The sequence below is a fragment of the Cucurbita moschata genome, unplaced genomic scaffold (assembly GCF_002738365.1).
Source record: "Cucurbita moschata cultivar Rifu unplaced genomic scaffold, Cmos_1.0 Cmo_Scf00010, whole genome shotgun sequence".
Taxonomy (NCBI): domain Eukaryota; kingdom Viridiplantae; phylum Streptophyta; class Magnoliopsida; order Cucurbitales; family Cucurbitaceae; genus Cucurbita; species Cucurbita moschata.
In genome coordinates, this window is record NW_019268526.1 from 1,216,313 (window position 1) to 1,227,297 (window position 10,985).

Here is a 10,985-nt window from a genome sequence, read left to right on the forward strand (position 1 = left end):
TTGATTGTTGCAGTCTGGATGTGGATTACCATTTTAAAAATTGGGCCGACTAATGAGTCAATCCATTTCCAAACTTTGATTTAATGATTAACTTTAAAGGTTGAAGGTAAGTTTGACCATTTGAAATCGGGTCAACCAATCAGTATCATAGGTCCGAGATTTGAAATTAGATCGAGTTTCATCTTAAAAGTCATGCTAGCCCTAATGACGATGGTGACTAGACTTCACCAAATCTACTAGCTCAAACAACTACATATAATGATTATTATTTTTTTTTTATTAAATTACAAGAAAATACATTTCTTATGCACTATATATATAACAGAGATGTGACTTTTACAGCAACGGCCTCCGTTAACCGCTGGCCAAAGGCTCAGATGCTGCAAAAAATAGTAATAATTTGGGCTTATGCGTCGGTGGTGGTTGTAAGGGTATTTTCGTCTTTTCATAATTATAATAAATATTTAAAATTCTAAGAGAAGTCCTCCCATTGGGGATCGATGTGGCGTTCCCTTCCTTCTCTTGCCAGCTTTGTGAGTCGCCGCCGCCGTGGGTGGTGGCGTCGCCGGCGAGAAGCTTTGGATTTTGCTTCTAAGCCTTCTTCTGTTGCTCGTGGCGGTGTCCGAGCTTTCGTTTTCCATCACTTTCTCCTTTTTCTCAAAATTTCTCGACGTCCCAATTAGCTGTATTTATAAAATATAAATTCACAATATTATTTATAAAAAAATGAAAAATTCATAAAAACGAAAATGTCGATCTACAAGTCATGATATTAACCGCTACAAATTTAATAACTCGACTCTACTCAAAACACCTTCACGTTTCAATTTATGTGCAAAGCAATTCTTCATAATCTTTGTAAAAGTTCATAGATCATACCCGTCCCCAAATCAAAATATAAACAAAATAAGAAGATATTTACTCGCGATTTTTCTTTTTTAAGATTTTTGAAAAACATTTTCAAAAGGAGAGAAGAGCATAGAAATGAATAATTAAAAAGAAAAAAAAAAGGTGGAAAGAAAAACCTTGCAGCCAAGAGAGCAGAAATGGAAGGAATGAAGAAGGGAACGGTGGCAAACAAGGCAGATGTTAGTGAGAGCTTTCGAAGGACGTGTCTGAGGGCGCTCGTTCAAGAACACGATCCTCGCACTATTTATGATGTAAGTTTGGACTCCTGTTATGTCCACATATTTCTGTATCTCGCATACTCTTATCACATCATGGTACGACGATCTCCTTATCTGTATTCCATTACCCAAAAATACAATAATTTTTAACTAGAAACGTTCATTTAATTCACGAGTCGAGAAACTCACCCAAGTTGAAAAAATGGAGGAGAAAACAATATATTAACTAAACTGAGTCGAGAGCCAAAGTTATATATATATATATATATATATATATATAATTTTTTATTGAAATTATATTAAAAGATAAAAATTATTTATTAAAAATATTCTTTCAAAAAATATATAAAAAAAAACATTCACGAAAATACATTAAAATTTTTAAATAGAGATTGAAATATGTGGTAGGGAAAAGACTCGGATTTAAATATTAATTGATACAAATTATTTTTTACTTTTTACTTTTTACTTTTTTACCTTTACCTGAAAACAGAGAAGTAACTTTTCAAAATTTAGCAACAACCTCTTGATTGAAAAAAGAAAGAGAAAATAATAAAATAATAAAATAAAGATAAAGAGAGACTTTCACAGTTAATATAGTTATGATTTGACATCTTGTTGCTGTTAGTAGGTAACAAACAGTAATTTCCACGTAGGCTTCAATTAAATATTTTCCAAAAAATCAAAATTAAAAAAAGAAAATTCAATAATTGAAGAAATTCTTCGCAACACGAAAGCGAAAGAATCCGATCAAAGAATCTCAAAGAACAGAGCATACCTGAATGGCTCTGTGATCTCGATGCGAATCAAGACAGAGCGAACAGAGAGCTCCGTTCATGCAATCCAAGCAATACATATTGCATTCACTTTTGTGCGAATCCGCGTGCTGCTTGCATTGAACGAAGAAGCTCGTGCTCAGCAGAGGTTCCAGCCATGGCGGCCATTCAACTTCATCTTCTTCCTCTTCTTCTTCTTGTTCTTCCTCTTTCTGGTCGATTTCTCCGATTTTGACCTAATTCAACGCAAAATCGGAAGAAATTTCAGGAAAAAGAGCGCGATCGATCAATCGATCGATAGGAGAATTAGGTAACCGATTCGGCAATGGAGGTGTTCCGATTTGGATCGAATTCTTACCATGATTGTTGCGATTGCGGCGGAGATTTGTGTGATCGATCACATCTAGGGGCGGCTGGAGTGCGCGGCTGTTGGCGAATTGAAGATAGGAAGATGCTTTTTGGTTTTTGATTTTGTTTTCCCCTCTTGGATCGCTTTCGTGTTTGTGGAATTTTCTCGGGAAAGTGACAGAGAGAATATGGAGAAGAGGAAAAGGTAGGGCTATGGAGAAAAATGGATCTCTGCTTTGGTTGGTGCTGCGGAATCTGCCTATCTTCTTGCTCTCAACTCCATCCATACCCGAACCTCACTCCGACCCCGAACCAAACCCGGCTAATATTTTTTTTCTCCAAAAGTTTCAATGGAAGTTTCAAAGTTATTTTTGGAGTAGAAATTAATTAAAACATGGACTTAAATAACTCTGACCATTCAAATTTTTGTTTCATATCAGAATAAATCATCAAATTTTAAAATGTAGTTTTGAATGTTGTTTCATGAAAGGTTACCAAAGGCAAGAACATTGTACAACAGTACTAGAAAATGAGCTTTTCACTTATGCTGTTTCTCAATAGCTAAGTGGTAGAGCAGTTTGTAACAGCCCAAATTCACTGCTAACAAATATTGTTCTGTATGGTGTTTCTCAATAGCTCAATGGTAGAGCCGTTTGTAATAGCTCAGCTCCACTGCTAGCAAATATTGTCCTCTTTGTACTTTCCATTTCGGGCTTCTGCTCAAGGCTTAAAAATGCATATGCTCGGGGAAGGTTTCCATGTTTCGTTATCCTCTTCGACTAATGTGAGATATCAGAAAATGGCTAGCTAAATCAGTTGAAGGAAGAAAGAGTAGTTGTTATCAACTAAATTCATCGAATTGTTCCGACCCATTTGGAGAGAGTGTAAGTAGCTCAAGATAATTTCGAGAAGACGTGGAACAAGAATAACGCGTATGCTAGGGGAAGGTTTCCATGTTTCGTTCTCTTCTCCGACTAATGTGAGACATCACAAAATGGTTGGCTAAATCAGTGGAAGGAAGAAAGAGTACTAGTTATTGACTAAATTCATCGAATTGTTCCGACCCATTTGAAGAAAGAATAAGTAGCTCGAGATAATTTTGAAAAGACCTGGAACAAGAATGTTCGGTAACCTATCGAGTAAATAATAAATATTATAATTTTAAGAGGAATGGTTTAAATTATGGGCCTCAAAATGGGCCAAGTGCTAAAGCCTTGTTTAGTGTGAAAATAGTCAAGTCAAAAAGATTCATAAATTGGAGGAAATTTTGAAGACTAAATATTTCTAATATTCCGAAAATACCCCTTGGGTCGAACCAAATCAACCCGACAATTTAAATCAATCCAACTCAAATATTTTATAATAAAAAAAAATTATAACCCGAATAATTAGATTGAGTCTAAAAAATGTCGATACATAAATCACTTATATTTTAATATATTTTTAATTAACATAAACTAATTTCAATTTTAAAAGAAAAAGAGAAATCTTTTAACATATTTTTTAGCAAAATTTATAAAAAAAACCACTATAAATGTAACATATCATAGAAAAAGAAATAATATTTTGAAGTTGAAATTATACTTAATATGATGTTACTCCTTGCTTGCCCACTTAATTCTCTTATGAAACCCCACATTTTTCAAACATTGTTATTATTAGTAATAATGTGTTTCAATACGTAAACGGACTAAAATAGATAATATTTGCTAGCGGTGGGTTTGAATTGTTACAAATGGTATCAGAGTTAGACACCGAGTGGTGTACCAGCGAGGATGCTGGGCCACTAAGGGGGTGGATTGTTAGATAGATCCCACATCGATTGGAGAGGAAAATGAAGCATACCTCAGGCTGACGATGACACGTAACGGGCCAAAGCAATCACTGTACAAACCCTAATAAAACCATTTCATCTTGCCTCGAGTGGATTTAGTAAAGGACATATCTTCTCGATCCAGGGAATGCTACTTTTATAGCCATTAATAATATAGGCAGTATGAAAAATTCTCCTTAAATGACTTTAGACTCAAACAATCAGTATATGCTGATAAGTGGTGTTGACTTTGTGCAATAGCTAAGGTAGCTCGGTATAAAACCTATGTTTTTGGTCGAGGAAATGCTGCTCTTATAGTAATAATAAATGAAGGCAATAGGAAAAATTCTCTTTAAGTGGCTCGAGACTGAACAATCGGTATATACTATTAGTCGTGTTGACTCTGTGCAATAACTAAGGTAGAACTATATGAAACCTGTTTTCTCGAGGGAGGGAATGCTGCTCTTATAGCTAATAATAAATGCAGACAATGTAAAAAATTCTCTTTAAGTGACTCGAGTCGATCGATATACAGTGATAGTCGTGTTGACTTTGTGTAATAACTAAAACAACACCATACGAAAATCTAATCAACCGTTTCATCTTGGTTCGGGTAGTCGTGTTGGTGATTCTAGAATGCAATTTGGTTAGGTTATATGGTGAAAATGGTAATTTAGATATGGACAAATTGTTTATTGAAGCCTTAACTGGCGTTCAAAAAAGTCGACATGTCGAACTTTTCAGAATTTTGTCACTTTCACCATCTCCTTAATTTTTAATATATAAAACGACAAGCAGCTTTGTTGGGAAGCGCATGCCCAGCTGGGTCAATAATAACCACTATTAATTTTATTATATTATATAAAAGTTTTATATTTCTTTTTCACAAAATAAAATATTAACTTTTAAAATCATCAAACTAAAATTTAGTATTTAATAAGGCATTTACACGTTTTAAAATTTATTAATTTTTTTTAAATTCATACACAAAGCTCGAATACAACTAACCTACTTAAGTATTCTAGAGTGGATCGAGGTGAGAACCCGAGAATCATACTATTATGGTCGGAAAAATATGTACGTTCGTAAAATACGTTCTTACTAGTTTTAACTCTTCGGGAGGGTTTAAGGGTTGTTTAAATTTTTGAAGTAAAATTTAAATTATTTTATGCAAAATTAGATGAGTCAATTTTCACATTAGAATTTTTCACAATGGGTTTTAGTAGTTTCGGCCTACGCCAACCAAGTAAGTGACCCTATTATCGGCTCGGTCGAAAGACTTATCTTATATATGATGACACATGCCTAATGACTCTTACACATATCATGTATGTTGATATGATATACTATGATGACATAATATATTATAATGATGTGATTTGCTATGATGTTATGATATGTTATGATGATGATGCATTATAATATGATGACATGAGATGCATTATGATATGTGACATAGTATGATATGATGACATGAGATGCATGATGATATATGGCATAGTATGATGATATCTCATATTACGATTATGAGCATGTATGAGATGTCATGTTGCACTGTGGTAGTGAAGAGTTTTTTGACACACACCCACCCATTAAGTGATGTTATGAATAAAGAATGTAGAAAAGCTTATGCATGCATGTACTAATGTAACGGCCCAGATCCCTGCTAGCAAATATTGTCCTTTTTGGGCTTTCCATTTTGAGCTTCTCCTCAAGACTTTAAAACGCGTCTTCTAAGAGAAGGTTTCCACACCCTTATAAATAGTGTTTTGTTCTCTTCTCCAACCAATGTGAGACATCACAATCCACCCCCTTCGGGGCCCAGCGTCCTCGCTAGCACTTTTTCCTTCTTCCAATCGACGTGGGGCCGCCACCAAATCCACCCCCCTTCAGGGCCCACATCATCTTGTGTCTGGCTCTGATACCATTTGTAACGGCCTAAATCTACCGCTAGCAGATATTGTCCTCTTTGGGCTTCTCCAACCAATATGGGACATCACAACTAATCTCAGCTCCTCGCCCTCTCACCATTGTCAAAAAGAAGTTGTATTAGTATCTCACCCCTAGTAGTTCCTTACCCTTGCATCACAAGCATTTTATCGATGCATCAAATGCACCTTGCCTTGTATCACGTTGCATATTTACGCCCTTCTCTCGCTGCCACAACCCAACAATCCAACCTACCAAACTCGAAATTAGAGGCTCGGGTTTCGAGTATTGGAAAATTTTGGGGTAGGTTAAAAAAATTCTCAACCGAACCAGTGTACCCGTGCACACTTCTACTAAATAAATTATAGGAATTATATTGTTTATATAAAGAAAGAAGCGTGTGGAGAAGGGAGATGAAACGCCAACAGTTCCGTACAATTGAGGGGAAAATAAAACGCCACAACAAATCTCAGCCGTCCACAGATTAAAAGAAAAATCCAACACGTTAATGAGTCTGAATTTGCACATCATTTTCATTGTTCTTTTCTTTTGTTCTTTGTATGAGCTGTTCAATTTTGGCTTTATTTGTAATGATTTTAATTTTTGAGTTTTACATTATTGTCCTTTTTAAAATTTTTTAATTTTGTACATAAACATGTTCGTGAGTTGAGTTAGGTTAGGTTGAATCGGGTCGAGAAATTTTTTAATTCAACTTAAATCTTTCGTTTTGTAAATTTTTTCAACCAAAATAATCATTATTAGATAATAATTGGTTAAATATTAGTTCATATCCTTTCGGGTTGGGTCCAGTTGGACAGCCCATCGCTAGAAGTTTACACACTCTTAACAAACAATATTTCGTTCCTCTTTCCAACCGAGGTAAGTTCTCATAGCAATTAATAATAATAATAAAATAATTACAAAAATATGTATATATAATTGTAATTGAAGCAAAAATACAAAAGTTTTATTTATTTAAATTAAACAAAATTTAAATAAGTTTATAACTGAATAGGGTTAAATTCGTAAATTTTTTATTTTATTTTTTTGTTAAATATAAAATTTAATTTGAGATTTATTAGGCGAAATAAACCTGACCCCACACGCATGTGTATTTTGTTTTATTTTAAATCCAGTTTCTGGGGCTTTCTTTTATTTATTTATTTGAATTCCTACAAAATAATAATAATAATAATAATAAATTTAAATCTTATTTATTATTTTCCCTATTTTTCTAAAATTATTTTCTTCTTTAGGAATTTAATATTGCAGACAAATATTTAATATTGTTCACTTATTTCACATATTCTTTTTACTTTTTAAAATTTAAGATATTAAATATCATACAAAAAAAAAAATCGAAATATTGATGAATTTGATGACGTGTACTGATAGAGTATAGAAACAGGACACAGTCAAACCTGCTTTAAACTCACAAATGTAGACTTTCTAAAAGACGTCACTCACCTTTTTCTACTTTGAATTTCACGATCTTTTAGTTTAAATGTTAAATTATATAATTTTTTAATTATACCCTTCTTTTTAAAAACTATATATATATTATTTATTTATTCTTTTAATTATGAATGGGAATTTTGGAATAAAAAAAAAGATATATATTTAAAATAAAATTAAAATGTGTGATTTTAATTGGGCCAGATGGAGAGAGGAGGGGGAGGTTTTTAAATATTTAATTTAATGTAAATAATATAGTTCATTAATTAAAATAGTAAAATTTATTTTCACCTCTGATTTTTATTTGCGGTTTAAAATTAAAATTAACAAAATTAACAAATTAAAAAAAGTTGAGGGGGAAAAGAAAAACTATTTTATATTTACCATTTAAATAATAATAATAATAATAAATAAATAAATAAATAAATAAAATAATAAAATATTGAACAAAATTGATTATAAATCGGAGACTCTTCCGTTTGGGTAGATGGATAGAAACTTATTCTCCAATTTTCATTTATTCCAAACAGCTTTGCGATTCGATAATCAAACAAACCGCTGATCTCATCGGAGATTCTCCTTCTTCTCTCTTCCTCCTCCGGCTGCGTCATCAGGATCTTAAGCCAAAAGTGAGAGAAAAATGGTTGCCAAAGCCAATCAGACGATTCCGACGACCTTGATCTTCACCTATGGAACTCTGAAGCGAGGATTCTGGAACCATACGTTGTTGCAGGACCTGATGCGGACCGGAGACGCCTCTTTCGTTGGAAGTTACCGGACGAAGGAGAGCTTTCCGCTCGTTTGCGGACCGTACCGAGTGCCGTTTCTGATCAACTCGCCCGGTTCTGGTTACCGAGTTGAAGGCGAGGTTTATGCGGTGACGGAAAGAGGACTCGCGCGAACCGATGAACTGGAAGGTTTGAATAACGGCCACTACGTCCGCCTGCCAATCGACGTTGTGGATGCGAACGGCGGCGTCGGCGGCGTGGTTGTGGCGGAGGCGTATTATGCGCATCCGAGTTACGCGATGGAGTTGTGGAGGAAGGAAGGGAAGAAGAAGGACGGCGGCGGAGTGATTAATTCGTACTCGGAGAAAGAGGCGAAAGGCTATGTGAAGCGCAAAGATAGGCCTCAACATCTCTCATTCCTTGATCATATTCGTATATTTCTTTCTTCATCTGATTAGAGATTTTCTCTTTTTTCTTTTTCCTGTCAAATTTGGGGATTTTTTTTCCCTTCGTGTGACGAATTACTGTGTGTACTGTTGCTTGCGATTTGGTTTAGTGCTTAATCTAATCGTAATTAGGTTTTTATGAGATTATGATTGTAAATTTCTGAAGGATTTGGTCTCTGTTCTTCCGGTATTCCGCGGTCAGTGGTGAGAATGCGCCTGTTTGGATACCGAGAAAATTGTCTGGAAAATGGAATATTAGATAGCAAATTCTCTCTTGAATCATGATTTTTTTTTGTTTGTTTTGGAATGATCAGAAACAAATATCTATCCCTCTTTATTAGGGAAAATTTTAATTTCCCCTGAATTTAAGCATAGTAGGTATGATAATAAATTGGAGGAAAAAGAAAAAAGAAAAAAGAAAAAACCTTCTTAATATTTTTTAGATTCTTTTAATTGATGTTACTAAAATAATTGAATTTAAGTATTTTTATTGTTTTTAAAATTTCTTACAACTTCTTCATTAGTTCTTAACTCTATGGAAAGTTTTTATTAATCAAAACTATGGTATATGAATTATAAACATAAAATTTAAGAAAAAGATATTAATAAGTCTACTATTTTTAATATATAAAATATAAAGAATTAAATATGGCTGATGACTTATAGGGGAGCAACTCGCTTCTCGAGAAAGTGATCCATACTCAATTCAGAAATGAGTGGTTAGGGACAAGCTGGACAAGCTAGTCAAACTTTGACTTTAGATCGAGTTTGAATCAAGTTGGAATTGAACGTGAGTCGATCTAAAAGCTAAAGTCTTGACGACGATTGGGAACAGAAGAAAAAAAATGTTGTTGACGCTCGTTGATTCAAACAAACTATACGCTTAATATCTACTTCATTGGTCAATTGAATGAATGATGACTTGATGATTTGAGTGATGACACTCTCAGTCTCTACTGTAATGGTCGGTTGGAATAGAGATACGAAGTTCAAACAATAGAGTAATGAATGGTTTTGAAGATGCGAGAGAGACACTGATATTTGAGAATTGGTAGACGTTGAAAAAAATCCAACCTTGTTTAAGAAATTGGACAGACTCGTGGTTGTGGCTACTAACAAAAGTTATTTAAAATGTAACAGCTCAAGCTCATCGCTCGAAGATATTGTCTTCTTTGAGCCTCAGATATTGTTCTTTTTACGCTTTCCCTTTCGGGCTTTTTCTCAAGGTTTTGAAACACGTCTACTACATATAGGTTTCCACACCCTTATAAAGAATGTTTTATTCTCCTCTCCAACCGAGGTGGGATCTCACACCTATGAACCCACTCGAGTTTATTTGTCTCTAGATTTTATTTTTTTAGTGCCACTAGTTAATTCAGGTGTTATATATATATTTATTTATTTATTTATTGTTCAAAAATATTAAAAAAAACAACAATAAAAATAAAAGGATGAGGGTATCTATCAAGCTATGTAATTGATTACTTCACATGAATATAAAAATAATAATTTAATTTTTGTTTATAAAAAAACGAAAATAATTAGAAATTAAAAGTTTAAATATTCCATTGTCATTAAATTTAGTTTATTTTACTCCTTATATTTTAAAATCTAACTATTTTGACATTTCTTTTTTAATTTTAATTTTATTTTTAAGGAACTAAAATGGTTGTTTTTTTTAATAGTATTAAAATTATTTGTATGGTGGTAGGATGTTTTCTCCATCTAAACTAATTAAAAAGTAAAAGCTTTAGATTAAATAATTATAATTTCAATTTAAAATGATTTTTAATATTAATGGGGCATTCACTTTTGAACCGATGCATATTATATTATTAAATTAGAGATCGTTTTCAAAGCAATCGTAACTCAGTCGTAATAAATATGAATTAATTTGATAAAATTGGAGGTGCAGTCTTGTTTCCATATATATTATACTAAAAAATTGTTTTATAAATTTAATATGGGTCAGGACATTCTATACGTTAATATTGAATATATGTTGTTTGGGTTATGAGTGGTTTGTCGATATGAACATCAACTGACATGAATTATATACAATTGACCAAAAGGTTAGAGGTTCGAGTATCTCACCACATTTTGTTGAATTAAAAAAAAAAAAAATCTATTTTCTTTTTTATTTATTTAAATGATAATAGGAACTATGAGGCATTAGAAATGCCTTAGTTACTAAGTTATTTAAGTTGACTACCTTACATTTATAAATTAGAATATTAAATTATTATTTTATTGTTTTTCTTAAGAGGGAAGATTGATAATATCACCCCGTTTAGTTTAAGGTTAAATTATAGATTTTTAAAAAAAAAAAAAAAAAAAAAAAAAAAAAAAAAAAAAAAAAAAAA

The 10,985-nt window shown here is 32.8% G+C and overlaps 2 protein-coding genes across 2 annotated transcripts; one reads left to right on the plus strand and one right to left on the minus strand.

Moving 5' to 3' along the window:
• Positions 1-251: 251 nt before the first annotated feature.
• On the minus strand, positions 252-2,559 carry LOC111448175. The gene is made up of 4 exons (XM_023087631.1): positions 2,262-2,559; positions 1,906-2,139; positions 1,026-1,241; positions 252-683 (listed from the first exon to the last, which is right to left on the minus strand). The coding sequence occupies exons 1-4, from the start codon at positions 2,262-2,264 to the stop codon at positions 465-467; spliced, it is 672 nt and encodes a 223-aa protein (XP_022943399.1). The 5' UTR covers positions 2,265-2,559; the 3' UTR covers positions 252-464.
• Positions 2,560-7,918: 5,359 nt separating this feature from the next.
• On the plus strand, positions 7,919-8,766 carry LOC111448896 (putative gamma-glutamylcyclotransferase At3g02910). Its single transcript, XM_023088678.1, has one exon. It carries the CDS (start codon positions 8,089-8,091, stop codon positions 8,632-8,634), a length of 546 nt encoding a protein of 181 aa, XP_022944446.1. The 5' UTR covers positions 7,919-8,088; the 3' UTR covers positions 8,635-8,766.
• The last annotated feature ends 2,219 nt before the right edge of the window (positions 8,767-10,985 follow it).